The sequence below is a fragment of the Lithobates pipiens genome, unplaced genomic scaffold (genome assembly GCF_037356315.1).
Source record: "Lithobates pipiens isolate NorthernLeopardFrog02 unplaced genomic scaffold, aLitPip1_a1.2 Scaffold_8, whole genome shotgun sequence".
Taxonomy (NCBI): Eukaryota; Metazoa; Chordata; class Amphibia; order Anura; family Ranidae; genus Lithobates; species Lithobates pipiens.
In genome coordinates, this window is record NW_027507903.1 from 115,871,413 (window position 1) to 115,889,383 (window position 17,971).

General features: G+C 41.4%; 1 protein-coding gene across 1 annotated transcript in view; it reads left to right on the top strand.

Moving 5' to 3' along the window:
- Positions 1–17,971, top strand: part of HCN4 (hyperpolarization activated cyclic nucleotide gated potassium channel 4) — a 221,849-nt gene that overhangs the window by 119,870 nt on the left and 84,008 nt on the right. The window contains exons 2-3 of the mRNA XM_077473378.1: positions 12,932–13,355; positions 13,604–13,765. Of these exons, the coding sequence (XP_077329504.1) occupies positions 12,932–13,355; positions 13,604–13,765 (586 nt within the window). The remainder of the gene's footprint in view (positions 1–12,931; positions 13,356–13,603; positions 13,766–17,971) is intronic.

Genomic DNA, 17,971 nt, shown 5'->3' on the forward strand with positions numbered 1-17,971 from the left:
AAAAATGCCATAAATATAACCCCTATTTTGTAGACGCTATAACTTTTGCGTAAATCAATATACGCTTATTGTGATTTTATTTTTATTTGTTTTACCAAAAATATGTAGAATACATATTGCCCTAAACCGATGAAGATATTTTTTTTTTTTTTGGGGATATTAAAGCAAAAAGTAAAAAATATTGCTTTTTTTTTCAAAATTGTCAGTCTCTTTTTGTTTATAGAGCAAAAAAAACAAAAACGCAGAGGTGATCAAATACCACCAAAAGAAAGCTCTATTTGTGGGGAAAGAAAAGGACTTACATTTTGTATGGGTTCAACGTCGTCTGACCACGCCTGACCACGCAATTGTCAGTTAAAGTGATGCAGCGCCTATCGCAAAAAATGGCCTAATCATTAAGAGGGCAAATCCTTCCAGTCCTTACTTAAATATGATAATAGATGTATGCAAAATAAAAACATTTTTCACCTGTGCTTTTTGGGCAGGCGAAATACGCTGGAATTTACATTGCACTGGCTCAGAAACACGAGGCCTTTAACATACTTACTTAAAGAAGAATCCCAGGCATGGCATATATTTACATATAGCTTGTACCAATGTAACTATGAATATAGCATACTTGGCCAATGCCCCTGAAAGCTGGCAATTCAGTGATCTCCACTTGCTTCCAGGTCCTGTGCTGAGCGGCCAGCCTGATGCATTGTGAATATAGGAGGTTGAATGCTCAACATGAGCACCATTTAATGAATGGTTTGCATTTTCTGAATGAATACAAAGCATTCTCTGATTGGTCGAGGTGGAGTCACAGCAGAATGACGTCATGTTCTCTACCTGGTCCAATAAGAAAACACTTTCCATTCATTCAGAAAACAGGAACAATTGGAATCCCTGTCAGGTTGTTTTTGATGTCTTTGTTCCCGACGGGGAGATTCTCCCCCTCTTTTTTTTGCCCTGAGCCATTTTAACCGGAACAGTAATTGATAAATGCAAAACTTTACAATTTCAATAGAACAGGAGATGCAGAGAAATCATTCAAAAGGCACACCCATTTTGATAACTTGCAGTACACTTCCACTCACTTTGGCTTCTTTCACACGGGCAGCGGTAAAAACATAGGGCTGAGCTACATTTTTTGCTTTCACCTGGCCACCCTCCTACAGTGTAAAACATAACTGGAGAAGGCTGTTTGAAAATTTATCGTGGCACACTGAGTTCACAGGCAACTCTGCCTATCAAGTTTGGCCATGCAAGTCAATGGGGCTGTGCTGCAACCATGAACCAAACACTTGGTTTGTAGCTGGGGTACATTAGCTCCATTATAAATTGCCAGTGGGCAAACAATAAATAAAACAGGAATTCAGGAGACAGCAGAATAGCCTCTTGAATGCTTGACAGCTGCTGTTTGGCAACACTCCACTCCACAGTGGATCACTTTTCAGAGCATTGGCTAGTGCAAATCTGACCTAACTGTTGTGTCTCTTGTACAGAAAATAGCAGGAAATTTCCCCAATGGGACACAATTCTGATCTAACAGGGGTTCAAACCATTAACTTTGGCTATAGATACACATTAAAGGGGTATTAAACCCAAAGCCAAAAATGTATTACATTGCAGATTAGCAATCATTAGATGTGGGGACTGCATCAGTTTTCTTAAAGTAGATGTAAACCCTTCCCTATACCCAGTTAAGTGAAGAGCATCAGATGATACACAGAGGTGAAACAAATCTCCCCCCACCCTCCACATAGGCAAAGGAAAAAATGAATGCGTGGAGCTGTGCTGTGACAAGACAAGCTCTCTTCTAATCTATTTATTGCACCCACCCCGACACAAACGGAGAACTTGTCAGAAGTTATCATGCTGATAACAGAGCAATATACCAACAGAAATACACAGGACTTAGTGCTTTGCAGAGAGATAAGAAAACACTACAGATATATGTGTTTAGGTTTAAATTTCATGAATCAGGTTTACATCCACTTTAAGCTTTTTTCGCCCTCTGTTTTCACCTGGTGATCTGGCCAGTAACAGATCTCCCGCATTGGTGAGACACAGCTCTAGAAGAATGAACACAGGAGGCACAGCATAACTTAGCATTGTCAGTGTGGGGGGAAGGGGACTGTTTAAATGTATTAGCAGATTTACATACACTAACAAACTGAAGCCAAACTCCACTTCACACTTTATAATCAGTTTTTTTCCTTTTGGGATAAAGGTTTTACATGAATAAATAAAAGCTGATCATTTTACCCACCCCTGTCAGTGTTAAATGGCTTGTCTCATCCATGTAAACTGATACATTCTGCTGGAGAGCTTAAGCTTTTGAAAAACAAAATACTTGCTGGCTGAATCACCAGATAAAAACAGAAGAAAGAAAGCCTAAAAAATAAAATACATGTAGCAATCACATTTAGGAATTGGTAAGCTGCAATATAATTCAGAGCCTTAAAGTATTCAGAACCCTTGAAATTTTCCACAAACCAAAAACATAAATATATTTTATTGGGAATTTATGTGATACACCAACACAAAGTGGCACATAATTGTGAAGTGAAAGGAAAATTATAAATGTTTTTTTTTTTTTTTTACAAATAAATATGGGAAATGCGTGGGATGAATTTCACATATTCAGCCCCTTTACTCCTAACTAAAATCTAGTGGAACCAATTGTCTTCAGAAGTCAGCTAATTAATAAATATAGTCCACCTGTGTGTAATTTAATGTCAGTATAAATGCAGCTGTTCTGTGAAGCCCTCAGAGGTTTGTTAGAGAACCTTAGTGAACACACAGCATCATGAAGGCCAAGGAACATACCAGACAGGTCAGGGATAAAGTTGTAGAGAAGTTTAAAACAGGGTTAGGTTATAAAAAAAAACACCTCTAGCTAAAATGGAAAGAGTATGATACAGCTGCAAACCTAACAAGACATGGCCATCCACCTAAACTGACAGGGCTGTCAAGTAGAGCATTAATCAGAGAAGCAGCCAAGAGGCTCATGGTAACTCTGGAGGAGCTGCAGAGATCCACAGCTCATGTGGAAGAATCTGTCCACAGGACAACTATTAGTCGTGCACTCCACAAATCTGGCCTTTATAGAAGAATGGAAAGAAGAAAGACATTGTTGAAAGAAAGCCATGAGAAGTCCCTTTTGTAGTTTGCGAGAAGCCATGTGGGGGACACAGAAAACACGTGAAAGAAGGTGCTCTGGTCAGATGAGACCAGAATTTAACTTTTTGGCCTAAAAGCAAAACGCTATGTGTAACACTGCACATCGCCCTGCACACACTATCCCCACCGTGAAACATGGTGGTGGCAACATCATGTTGTGGGGATGCTTTCCTTCAGCAGGCACAGGGAAGCTGGTCAGAGTTGATAGTAAGATGGATGGAGCCAAATACAGGGCAATCTCCAAAAAGGAAAGAGGGCACCCAAAGAACAAGCTGAGCTAGCTGCACACCCCGTAACAAACATGGAAGAAAGAAGAAGTTCCCATGGGGTTTTTAGGCAGCAATGAGGATGAAAAAGATTCATAAAAATTTACTTGGTTTTATTGGTCAAAAAACTAGTCATACCATATACAATACATGCAGAAATTAAAATGTGAGCTCTGGTGTACAGCAGACAATAGATCCTACTGTGGTAAAGATACAAGGTACAGAGTACAAATATAATTCATTCTAAAAGAGTAAAAAAGTATTCAAATCAATATCCATTTTGTAGTTTCAATAACCATCTGGCATGCTTAAAACCCCAATGCATTTCAGCCTTGGACGATTTATGGCCTTCTTCAGGGGGGATTTTTTCTCTTATCTCTGCATTTCTGCAGGCATATCAAGATGACAATTATTTAACATTGAGCTATATCACTGTTATATATTCATGTACATTAACCAATAGTATTTACCCTTTACCAGAGGAGTCCTTTCCACATAAAGCAGAGTCTTTTAGTCTAATAGCCCCAAACAAGCTTCTTCCCCGACGGTGATTCCAGGAATCCCTGTATTTACATCCAAACCACACCTACCCACCTGGGTGGGGGCAGGGGGGGACCAGCCAGAGAGCCCACTGGCCTACAAGTGGTGACAGTGTTAGAGAGTCCACCCACCGCAGCAAGAGTGTCCACTATTGGGGGAGCAAGGCACCTGAAAGTAATGATTGACATAATCATAGTCTGTATTGTTAATACAGGGCAATCTTAGAAGAAAACCTGTTAGAGTCTGCAAAAGACTTGAGACTGAGGCAGAGGTTCACCTTCCAGTCAAAGTACAGACTTAAATTCAATTGAGAATCTGTTGCAAGCAGGGGCGGCCCGTCCATTAAGGGCACAGAGCACTGCCCCCTCATGCATGCGTCCAGCCCCTGTGCAGGACACTGGATGCATGGGGGGGGTTTGAAGCACCTGATTAAAGCCTGAGGCTCTAATAGGCTTCAAAATAGGGTGGGCTCGGGACGCAGAGCACTGCGCTCCGAGCCCACCCAGGTGTGTTACAATAGCAAACGAATATATTGTCATTATTACTATGCTAACACTGATCTTCCTCCCAGCCAATTGCGAAGCGGGTCTTCAGACCCATCACCCGATTAGCTGAAAGGACAGGCGATCCTATTGGATGCCTAGGAGGAGGGGAGGAGACGCACAGCAGAAGCCGCCGTGATAGAGGAGAGGACACAGGAGCCACTACCCACTGCCTGATGACCACCAACCAGCAGAGAGCAGGCGAGTGGAGAAGCCGCTGACCGTCAGGGGGTGGTTGTTTGCTGCTCCCCCCCCCCCCAAAAAAAAAACATCAGACTTGAAAATTACTGTTCACAGAAGGTCTCCATCCAATCTGACAGAGCTTGAGCTATTTAGCAAAGAAGAACGGGCGAAAATGTCACTCTCTAGATGTGCAAAGCTGGTAGAGACATCCCCAAAAAGACTTACAGCTGTAATTGCAGTGAAAGGTGAATACAAATGCATGCTACACGTTTCACTTATTTATTTGTAAAACATTTTGAAAACCATTTATAATTTTCCTTCCTCTTCACAATTATGTGCCACTTTGTGTTTGTCTATCACATAAAGTCCCAATAAAATACATTTATGTTTTTTGTGGTAACGTGACAAAATGTGGAAAATTTCAAGAATACTTTTTCAAGGTACTGTAAATGTTTTCTTTTGGGTTTCATACTGTTTTAAAGAGTGTATGTATAGGCAAAAACTTGTATTCACACTTAAAAAATGTGCTCCTTTGATAAATCACAATGAAATCATGCCTAGACATATGTGAACCAAAGCCTTAATCGACTTTAAAACCTGACAGGGGTTCCAAACCCTCCACACTTTCCAAAAATAACAAAACAAAAAAAAAAAGATTTGGGCCATGCATACACTTTAAGCCCCCGTTCACACTGAGTCGGTTTTCAGGTGTTTTACATAGTTTCAGAGCTCTGTACATGGGAGGAAAAAGAGCATTGTAGCAGTGGAAAAGGGGGGTGGGGGGCAAGCTCAGTACTTACATAGTTACATAGTAGGTGAGGTTGAAAAAAGACACAAGTCCATCAAGTCCAACCTATGTGTGTGATTATATGTCAGTATTACCTTGTATATCCCTGTATGTTGCGGTCGTTCATGTGCTTATCTAATAGTTTTTTTAAACTATCGATTCTCTCCGCTGAAACCACCGCCTTACAGTAAAGAACCCTCTACGCAGTTTAAGGTTAAATCTCTTTTCTTCTAATTTTAATGAGTGGTCACGTGTCTTATTAAACTCCCTTCTGCGAAAATGTTTTATCCCTATTGTGGGGTCACAAGTACGGTATTTATAAATTGAAATCATATCCCCTCAAGCATCTCTTCTCCAGAGAGAGTAAGTTCAGTGCTTGCAACCTTTCTTCATAACTAATATCCTCCAGAGCTAGAAATAGCCTCTGAATAACACCTGAAAACCGCCTCCCATTCATTTCAGTGTGACTTTTCTCATTGGGGCGGTGCGCTTGTGGGACGTTAGGAAAAGACCCGCAAGCAGCATCGTTCGGGCGGTTTGGGAGGGCTGTATACATCGCTCCTAAAACGTCCTGCCCATTGAAAGGAATTGAAAAGTGCTTCGGAAACAACATGGGCACTTTTATCCCCTTCTTTGTGGTTAGAAGTGCCTGCTAGCGGACAAAAAGCAGAGCAAGAGAGCCGCAGAAATGAGCGGCGCTTTAGCGATAATGGCTGGGCGCTGCAGTGTGAAAGTAGCCTAAATGAACACTTGTTAGGTGCACACAATACATTTTACAAACTGTACAAGTCTGGATTTAAAACTTTTAATTTATAACGAACTTTAATATGGTGTCACTGATTTGTATTTTGGTTTGTTGCGGTGCTAGACTCTTATTTTGAAAATAATCAGTAGGCCGGAATTTTAACTTGTATTGATCTACAAAATGGAGGAAATAAATGTTTGGTTGTTGCCTATAGCTACCCATCTAGTTCCAGCTGATGTAACACCGGCTCCTTTCCACTATTCCCAGTGGGTAAAGTTGCACATTTTATACAGCCCAGCATGTGACAAGTTGCGCTGGCTGTCTCAGACAAACATATTCCATCTGTATTAGCTTAGGCATCATCTAGTTTTGATACATGTTATTTCAAAAATATTTTTCTCCTTGTTCAAGTTTCAATATTTTCTGCCAAAGGGTATTCAGAAAACTAGGTCATCCAATTCAATCTAGTTTATCAAATACAGTTTCATCTGATAAAACCAGCTTTCAGCGACGCCTTCTCAGCAGCAGTAGTGGAAGCCTGTATTATAATGGAAAAACTGAATGATCCTACACTCGCTGCTTAACAGACATCGCTGTGTTTTCACACTGAGTTGGGATTAGGACCATTTAGCCAACTTCATCAGTTACCTAATTAAAGTCTCTGCTTCGGAAATCACAACAGGAAAGACTGTTCAGTAGCAATGACATGCTCTGTGACACCCACCAGATTTTTTCTTGCTTTTAAAGAAACAGTAGTAACACTTGATGATTATAATTCAGAAAGCACAAGTCCTTAAAATGATTACACTGTTTAATTTACATTGTCCCTTCTGTTTCTGTATATGCATGATGGCACTGTAATTATTTTAATTAAAAAAATCAAAGTAACTTTTTCCTAATCGATACAAAGCTGTCACATGACCCAGCCTATCTCAAGGGAAACATAAGCAGGAGGAGCTTCTAGTCCTCTGCTGCTGGTCACATGTTCAAGAAAAAAAAACAGCCTTTGGAATACAAAGTAAAAATAAAAATTTTAACAAAATATTTTAAATTGTCATACAAATATATATTTAAAATTAAATATTTATCCTTTTTTGACAATAACATGGTGCAGTCAGATTTCTGCCAGTCACAGGCTGTGTCACGCCCCTCCAGCCTGTGTCTTAGAATGAGAGGGAGGTGAAGCCTCAATCAATCTACATGTAATATCCTGCCCGCATTGTGTTTAGCTAGTTAGTGGGCAGGGAGGAGGAGGGGGAGTGGGCTGTCGTTTACCACTGTGTATACACCCACATGTGTGACTCTATAGTCACATGGGCCGCTCAGATGTCATAGGGAGGAAATGCTCAGCATAGAAACTCACTGGAAACTGAGCATGTGCAGAGTTGCCACCAGGGCTGCAAAATCCCTAGCAGAATTGGGAAACTGAACAGAAGGTGAAGATAGAGAACAGCAGGCTCAAGCAGTTTTTTTTTGTTTTGTTTTTTTGCAGAATACAGTAAACAAATCCCATACTGAGTGAGTATGAACATCATGTAATACACCATTTATAGTTTTTTAGGATGTGAGTTTGGTGACACTTTAAAACCTGAATAGTTAAAAGACTGTATTCACCTAAAAAAAGATATATCCAAAATATGGTGCATCCCCATAGTGCAGAACATGCTGCCTGCTGATTTTATTTCTAGTAATTTACTAATGATATGATTGCATCATTGAGCTCAAACAATGGTCTGGAGCTTACAGAATAAAATCAGTAGGGCCAGTTCATATAGTGCTATGCAGAGGTAATGCTGATAACAATAAAAGAAGACTGGGATGTGCAGCAGTCATTTTATTTTATTTTATATTGTGCTACATAACAGCAGGAATTCACATCGCCAAACAAAAACTGTATTTTAACATTACAAATAAACATTTAATACATGACAAAGAATTCCTAGAGCGATGGTTATGCTAAAGAGAAAGCCCGCATCTAACCACTTCTGTCCCCTAGATGTGGGAAAATGCCCCCATGATGCAGTTGAAGCTTTCTTTGATGGAAAATGTAACAAAAACCCAGTTTTGAACCTGAGAGGTCGGTGAAAAGTGTGTTAGGGGATTTTTGTCTTGCTTGTTAGTTGTGCTGTCACATAGTAATAGTCTGGATTTTGGTTGCATGCTTTTTCATTGCAAGGGAAGTAGGTGGTAAGAATTATAATAATAAAACTGCTTATTTTACGAGAACATACTTCCTTAAAAGAATAGGTCTTCCTAAAGCTGTTTTAATCAATGGATAAACCAGTAATAATAATAATAATAAACATTTGTTTTTGTTTTTTACATTGAGCAAAGGGAAGCTCTCAAAAACTGAGAACTAATAAAATTATCTGTAAAATATTACAATTATGTAAACAAGTAGCATGCCTCCATCCATTCTCAAAGGATAACAGATTGTGGATTCCACAGAGAAATCACTGTCAGTCAACACGGCTTACTTAACACCTTATACCTTAATTGGTGATTGGTGATGCGTTTACAGAGATAACAAATTGAGGTTGAATAAAGGTGATCATACATGGACCAGTTATCTTGTCAGATTCAGTCATTTAAAAAGCAATTTACTTATAAATTCCATATATCTTGGGTGAAAGTGATTCCAACTGCCAGCTGTTATCGCTTTTCAGCAATGAAATACTGAACTGCATGCATGGTAGATGCCGGTGTATGTGGTTATCTATCATCACACAACCACTTCCCAGGATTATCCCGAAATTTGCCTTGGGTGCCATATGTCTTTCAGATTCAGACATGTACTGGTTGGGTATATTATCTGGTACATGATAGCTGACCAGGTCTACTATCAGGTTAATAAAGGCATTACTACTGTAAACGGACTGGGCATAAATCTAAGTTGGAGCCATCTAAGCTTTGAACAACTTAATATGCAAGTCTTAGACATAGGGATGTTTTCAGGCAGCAAATATAGTGAATGGGGCAGGACTTAGGCTGATATATAGATATATATATATATATATATATATATATAGATATATATATATATATATATATATATATATTATTGTATATCAGTGGCGACTGGTGGAAACATTTTTTGGGGGTGGCGGCAAACATTATGCCCCCCCGTTGGTTGGTCAGTAGCACTTAACCCATCACTGGTGGCTTCCCCCTGCTCGGCGGCCTCCCGTTCTCCTGCTCTACACGGCAGGGACTTCCATTTCCTCCCTCCTCCTCAGCAGCCAATCGGGAGTCTTCTCTTTTTGGCCAGGCAGAAAACGGGGCTCACACCCGCTTCTGATTGGCCAGATTGAGAATCAGTGTTTCAACAGCGAATATTCATTCGCTGTTGTAACACCTGAGTGGGCTTCGGTCGACCCAAGCCCACCCTATATTGAAGCCTATTGGAGCCTCTGGCTCCAATCAGGTGCTTAAAAAAAACTGGCATGCCCAAAAGGGGGCGAACGCATAAATAGGGGGTGACCGCGGCAGTCATGGATAGATTCATGCTAAGCATGAATCCTTCCATTACCATATAGGGGGTGACCTGGAGAGAAGGGACGGCACTTAATTTGACAGACAAGTGTCTGCATAACCTCTGTTCCCAACTGCATAGTGGACTTAGAGAGCTGGTGGTGGAGACGGCAGGTTGGCATGTCAGCAGAGGAACAACAGTACACTAAGCTTCCCAGTGATTAGATGTGCGGGGGATGGGGGGTTGTATGTCAGCACAAGTCTGACCAATGGAGGACAGATAGGCTTAGTTCCTAGCATAGCCAGAAAACTGACGACACTGGGATGGATGTGCTTCCATGCCTAGCATGCTTAGTTTGAAATAGGAAAGCAGAGGGACTGGCAGGATCATCAGTTTTTTTCATACTGAGGAAGAAATGCAAAGAGAACAGAATACTTTTTATAACAATTACAGTCATGGCCAAAAATATTGGCACCCTTGCAGTTCTGTCAGATCATGCACCACTTTGCCCATAAAATGTTTGCAATTACAAATCTTTAAGCATTCTCATGTTTTTCTATTGTTTGTATTGGTATGACACACAAAAGTGGAGAAACAAAAAGCCACATTCCCGGCAAAACTCCAAAAATAGACTGGACAAAATTATTGCCCCCTTCTCAAAATTGTAGGAAATAATTGCATTCCAGGTTTGTTAAGATCCTGTAATTTGTAATTACATGCACCTGTATTAACAGATGCTGACAATCTAGAAATCACACCAGTTAAAATGGTAAAAAAATGTTGACACCATAGCCTAAAGCCCCCTACCTCTAGAATAAACAACACATTTTCCCTTTATGCTTTATCCCTGATTCTATCCTATTTTTTATAAGCACACTCACAAATGACATTGTGTAATATACATTCACCGGCCACTTTATTAGGTACACCTGTTCTATTGCTTGGTAACACAAATTGCTAATTAGCCAATCACATGCCAGCAACTCAATGCATTTAGGCATCTAGACGTGGTGAAAACAACTTGCTGACTTTCAAACCCAGCATCAGAGTGGGGAAGAAAGCGGATTGAAGTGACTTTGAATGTGGCATGGTTGTTGGTGCCAGACGGGCTGGTCAAAAACTGCCGATCTACTGGGATTTTCAAACACAACCATCTCTAGGGTTTACAGAGGATGGTCCGAAAAAGAGAAAATATCCAGTAGATGGCAGTCATATGGACGAAAATGCCGTGTTGATGTCAGAGGTCAGAGGAGAATGGGCAGACTGGTTTGAGATGATAAAAAGGCAACAGTAACTCAAATATTTACTCTTTACGGCCAAGGTCTGCAGAACACCAACTCTGAATGCACAAAACATTGAACCTTGAAGCAAATGGGCTACAGCAGCAGAAGATGACACTGAGTGCCACTCCTGTCGGCTAAGAACAGGAAACAGGCTACAATTTGCACAGGCTCACCAAATCTGGACATTGGAAAAAATTTGCCCGGTCTGATGAGTCTCGATTTTAGCTGCGACATTCAGATGGTAGGGTCAGAATTTGGTATAAACAACATGAAAGCATGGATCCATCCAGCCTTGTTTCAACAGTTCAGGCTGGTGGTGGTGGTGTAATGATGTGGGGGATATTTTCTTGGCACACTTTGGGCCCCTTAGTACCAATTGAGCATCATTTAAACATCACGGCCTACCTGAGTATTGTTGCTGACATGTCCATCCCTTTATGACTACAGTGTACCCATCTTCTGATGACTACTTCCAGCAGGATAATGCACCAGGTCACAAAGCTCAAATCATCTCACCACTGGTTTCTTGAACATGACAATGAGGTCACTCCGTTGGCCTCCACAGTCACCAGGTCTCAATCCAACAGAGCACCTTTGGGATGTGGTGGAACCAGAAATTTGCATCATGGATGTGCAGCCGATGAATCTGCAGAAACTATGTGATGCTATCATGTCCATATGGACCAAAATCTCTGAGGAATGTTCAACACCTTGTTCAATCTATGCCACAAAGACAGTTCTGAAGGCAAAGGGGGGTCCAACCCGGTACTAGCAAGGTGTACCTAATAAAGTGGCCTGTGAGTGTATAATGCATTGAAATCCTAATTATGAAAACAAACTAAAACAAAACTTTAATGCCGCGTACACACGTTCAGAGTTTTTGTCTGAAAAATCGTGGATGGTTTTTTTCGACGTAATTCCACTCAAGCTTGGCTTGCATACTCGCGGTCACACAAAAGTTCTCTGAACTTTCGACCGTCAAGAACACAGTGACGTACAACACTACGAGGAGCCGGGAAAACAAAGTTCAATGCTTCCAAGCATGCATCAAATTGTTTCTGAGCATGCATAGGAATTGTGCACGTCGGAATTGCTACAGACGATCGGAATTTCCAATCGAAACTTTTTCCGTCGGAAAAATAGAGAACATACTCTCAATCTTTTGCTGGCGGAAATTCCGCCAGCAAAAGTCCGATGGAGTCTCATCGGACTTTTGCTGGCGGGATTTATGATCGTGTGTACGGCTTTAGACAAAAAAGTGTTAAACCTTTTCAGTGGAAGTCCAGCACACAGTTATACAAGTTTTGTCAGACCTGCCAATCATCTGACTGGGGGCATTTCCATTTCTGCTTTTGCCATCATTGTCAATGTTAGAAAAAAATTGTCTGTAGAAGCCTAATTGACGTCAATAGCTCTTTGTATTAGGAAAATGTCCAGTTCTGAGATGCAAGCTTGCTTAAACGAATCATCAGGGTTCCAGCGAGTGTGGGAGTAGGCAAGATGTTTCCCATTACTCTTGCATTGAATGGGGTTTTCAACTTTTTTTGAAAATTGAAAAACCCTTTTAATAAATACCTTCCATCTCATCCTGTATTAATGGCCTAATATCATGTACAAGCTCTTTACACATGGCTCTGACATTTCTGGCCTTGTGCCACGATGATTAATGTGATTTTCATCTAAAGCTTTTATTCTTTGTATCCTTCACTTCCATCTCATAGCTTGTTATTTTTTAATGATAAAAAGTGAAAGTGAAGGACATCCTGCAATGGATAGTCTTGTACTGTTTGTACCTAATACCAGAACTCTCTTGCTTTATGGCTGCATCATGGAAACAAAGTAAAGAAAGATTGTTGACCATACATTTCTCGTGGCATAAATATTTCCTATATGCTGTTGTGTAAAACTTTGAGTATGCACTTACAGTGTTTTCTTTCACTTACAGGTTTTACTGGGACCTCACTATGTTACTGCTTATGGTGGGAAATCTAATCATTATTCCAGTAGGCATCACTTTCTTTAAGGAGGAGAACACACCAGCTTGGATTGTTTTTAATGTAGTCTCTGACACCTTTTTCCTTGTGGATCTGGTACTGAACTTTCGAACGGGCATAGTAGTAGAAGACAATACAGAAATTATCCTGGATCCACAACGCATCAAGATTCGCTATCTAAAAAGTTGGTTCCTTGTGGACTTTGTATCCTCCATTCCTGTGGACTATATATTTCTTATTGTAGAAACACGTATTGACTCAGAGGTTTATAAGACTGCCAGGGCCTTACGAATTGTCCGTTTCACTAAAGTGCTAAGTTTGCTACGTCTCTTAAGACTTTCTAGGCTCATCCGGTACATTCATCAATGGGAGGAGGTATGTCTTTTGTTTTTATCTGACTGCATTTTTCAGTCTCACAAATCATGCATACTGGTACAACAGATCATTGTGATTTTATATTTTTTTTAATTCAATTATTATATATACACTTTGCTTCTGCAACACCTGGCAAGTTACATAAACCTTCTCAGATGGATTACATCATTCACCTAATCACTACTACTGTCATGCACACCTCAGTTTGGCTCTAGCTGTTTCTTAATTCTGAATATTTTTCTCTGTAGATTTTCCACATGACTTATGACCTGGCAAGTGCTGTAGTACGCATTGTTAATCTAATTGGCATGATGTTGCTGCTTTGCCACTGGGATGGCTGCTTGCAGTTTTTAGTGCCCATGTTGCAAGATTTTCCTGACAAATGCTGGGTATCGCTGAACCGCATGCAGGTAAGTCTAATATTTGCTTGAGAAAAGTCAGTAGTAATGCTTTTACTTAGTATATTGTCTGCATGTTATTAAATGTGATGGTTTAGGTCGGTCTATGAAAAGACATATCAGGAAGTGATCTTCCTTCACTGGACAGTTTCCACTGTGAAGGGTAGTTAATTTAATTTTCTGTGAGAAAATAATGCTTTATTACAGCTGGTATTTTTAGGCTTCTGACCAAATATCTGACATCCAAAGCAACAGCAAGCTTTGTTACAGCGTTATAAAAAATAAAGCGTATGAATACCCCAAACTTTTATTTTTACTTTTGAATAGTGTGGAAGGGTTTTATTTTTTCCTATGTCCCCACCAAGGAGATCCACCCTTTATATTTGTCTTGGTGGTTGTCAATGAGGCAGGAATTGAAGGTAAATTCTAAATATTAAAGTTGTCACCAGAACAGGAGATAAAGGGAAATTTTCATATGATCTGCCTAAAACTATTAAACATTGAATTCCCCCTTATTTTGAGAGATTTCCTTTTGCTTCCTTTTGTGTCTCTGTGAAAGTGAAAGGAACCCCCCCAGTAAGACAGACAAAAAAAAAACAGTAAAAACATTTTGAACCATTCCATAGTCTCGCGTAACTAAAGAAAAAGGTTTGGCTTTACATATACTAGCCAACGTGTGCTCATTCCAGAATGGGCATATTATAAATAAAGTAATAGTAATAGATTGTTTTGCGACAAGTCATAGGTTTTGATTAATGCTTCACGAAAAGTTGACTAGTATCCTGCAGGATAAATTAACTGAAAAATTGGAACCCCTGAATAAGATATCCTCGATCTGATCCTGGGGCTGTAAAGGAGAGTTGGGTGTCAAGTCGGGCAAAGCAACCTCTTACATTCTGCTATATACTTCCCACTCTCTTTATTTTACTCCTTTCTTTTCCTCCTACTTGCTTTTGTCTTCTTTTCTCTCACTTTTTTGTGTTATCTATATACATCATGTTGACTTATTTTTCTCATGGATCACGGTCTGATTTCTGTGAGTAAAGGTTCCCTAAACATTGACATGTGGATCATACCAACTGTTGGCACCATCCACCCAATGCTTTAACTGGGACTATTGTGACAGAGTACTTTTTGCACCTTTGCGAATGCCAACTGGATTGATTGTATTTTAGATGGCTGATCAACTGTTTTATGCTCAGCGCATTTCCTTTCTCGAAAATCATTGTTGGATATGGTGAATACAGTTCAACCTTGACTGCTGATCTTGAAGTTTCCTTGTATTCACACTTGCTCTGTTACTTTGTTTAAGATTTCAATAAAATATTACAATAAAAAACAGAGTGGCTTGACGGCAGGCAAATATGTGAAGGAGAAGTGTGTGTGTGTGTGTGTGTGTGTATAACAGTGGACAGTATGGCCAGGAGTGCAATGCAGATGAGATGATGAGAGGTTTAATGTGAATGCAAGGAGGGCAGAGCCAGAGTGAAGCATAGACTGGAGGTTGGGGATAATGTTTGTATACAGGAGCTGGAGCAGTGTGTGGGGGAGCATACATGGGCATGTGTATGCAGAGTAGCTGAAGCAGTGTGAAGGGGAGCTAGGACCAGGAGGGAGGTCTGCAGAGGAGTGTGTATGTGTACATTTTGTATGCAGAGTAGCTGTGTGCAGGGTATTTGTGGAGAGTGTAGAGGAGTAAAGGGCTGGTGCTGGATATGTAAGCAGAGGAGCCAGCAAGACATGAAGAAAAGGGTGCAGAGAGGCAGCAGCAGTGGTCAGATCAGGGGAATAACCCCCTCCACAAGGGAGAGGCTCCAGAGAGACAAGTGTGAAGCTCAGTAGCAGTATAGAGATGATCAGTACAGCTGCCAGTATAAGTTTGTGCATAGGGAAATGAGTGCAGAGAACCAGCAGCAATCAGTGAACCTAGGGAGAAGTGTGGTGTGTTTGATAAGGAGTGGGAGCTCAGATATGTGAAGAGGAGTCAGAACAGGCATAGGTACAGGGCTCAAGTCCTGCGGGAACGCATGGGAACGGAGTTCCTGTACTTTTTCCACAACAGGAACTCAGTTCCCGTTAGCAGCCATGTCCTGCAAGACTTTGAAGTATGTGAGTTGTGTGGCAGGTGCTACACCAGCAGCCACCGACACAGCTCGCAATAGTAAGTGCCGCACACCTGACCATTCAGGCAATGCCAGTAGGGGGCCCCATGACAGCTTCCGCTTCGATCTACCTGTCAATCACAGCTAGCTGACGGGTAGATCAGGTCCCTGCTGCTAAGAGATTGTATTTAGTCAGACCTCTCGTGATGCGCTCCTCCCCGCCGGCCCCTCCTGATTTTCTGTCTCCTCATCTCCCCCCCCCCCCAGTCTCCTGCATACTTGATCTGTGTGTCCCGCTGAATCCCCCCCTCCTCTATCTTCAGTGCCATATGATGAGAGAACCCAGAGGAGGAGCACAGCTATTCTGCTCACCGGACATGCAGGGAGAGAGGTGAGCTGAGGGAGGAACATCAGTTTGGGGTGGTAAGCTGAGCACAATACCTGGCAAAGTTTAATGCCAGGAGGGAAGTTTATGTGGAAATATGTGAAGGGTTGGAATAGCAGCGAGTGTGTGTTGGAGCCCCTGCAGAGTTTGCAGCCCCCCCAAGCTAACATACATCTCCTAAGCAGGAACACATCACTATCTCCCAAAGCATTCTGTCCAGATAATGTGCAGTTCATTTATGACCTTTCCATTTAACCCTGTGTTATTCAAACTCTGTTCAATGAAAAGTGTAAACTTACCACATAAACACTCTATATACAAAATAACATTCCCCAATAAAGATCAGAACATGATGTTCACATTTCCATGGAAGCACAATTGAATGAATGCTGATTATTCAGAGAATTACCGTATTTATGTTTATTGAGGATTGTTTTTTTAAAGCGGAGCTCCACCCTAAAGTGGAGTTTCCGCTCATTGGAACCCTCCCCCCTCCGGCGCCACAATTGGCACCTTTCAGGGGGGAGGGGGGTGCAGGTGCCTGTACAGTACAGGTATCTGCACCCACTTCCGGCATAGATATCCGCAGAATCTACGCCCCTTTCCGCAGGTCCCCCGCTGTCTGCTGGGAAACACACGGATCCCAGAGACAGCGGGGACCATCCTTATTGCGCAGCGCGACTCGCGCATGCGCAGTAGGGAACCGGGAAATGAAGCCGCAAGGCTACACTTCCTGATTCCCATACCCAAGATGGCGGCGGCAGCACCCGAGAGACGATCGAGAGATCAGCTTCGGCTGCCGACATCGCGGGCGTGCTGAGCGGGTAAGTGTCCTTATTTTAAAAGTCAGCAGCTGCAGTATTTGTAGCTGCTGGCTTTTAAAAAAAAAAAACGACGGAACTTCCGCTTTAAGCTTCATACACACAATACGAAAATTGGATGAAAAATACCACTTTTGAAGCGTTCGTGCATATGAGCGTATCATTTTTTTTTTTTTTAGTGGGGGAGGGGATCTTGGGTGGGAGTTCCCACACTTTTTTCCCCAGGACTTGACCCCTGCATAGGTAGGTGTGGTGTGTGAAGAAGTAACAGTTAGTACGTTTGTGCAGAATAGACAGGACAGGCTGTCATGGGAACCTGGGGCTCCCCATCTTCTTCCAGAGAGACTGGGAGCAGCATTGGCAGGATTGGCATACAGGGATCCTGGGAGGCAGAGAAGGAGGCTTGCAAATTAGGAATCCCAGAGGAAAGGATTCATGAAAGTAAGCGCATCATGATAGGATGTATTTGGGCAGTGGGGAGTGTGAGGGCACCAGAGGATCAGACAAGAAGGAAAAAATCGTTACTCTTGGCAGAATCACTCAATGGCAAAATGAAACTATGATGACCAAACAAAACTCTATCTTAGCTTTTATATTATTAAAGAGTGTGTCAAGTCAAAAACTGTTTTTATCATTTTAGTCAGAGTGGGGAGGATTAGAAGTGCTGTCAGCATTTCATTGCTATCCGGGGCTCTGTTGGAGGGATTTACCCTCACTTCCTATTCAGCTGACAACAGTTCTGCCAGATAGGAAATTAGGGAAAATCTGGAACAGGGACAAAGACAGAAATAGAAATCCAAGAGGAGTTAAAGCCTTTCCCTACTCTACCAAAGGAAAAAAAAATATTTCTATGTTGCTGTCAGGGAGTTCACTTGAGTTCCTGTGTGGTAAAATCTGGACAGGAAGTGAG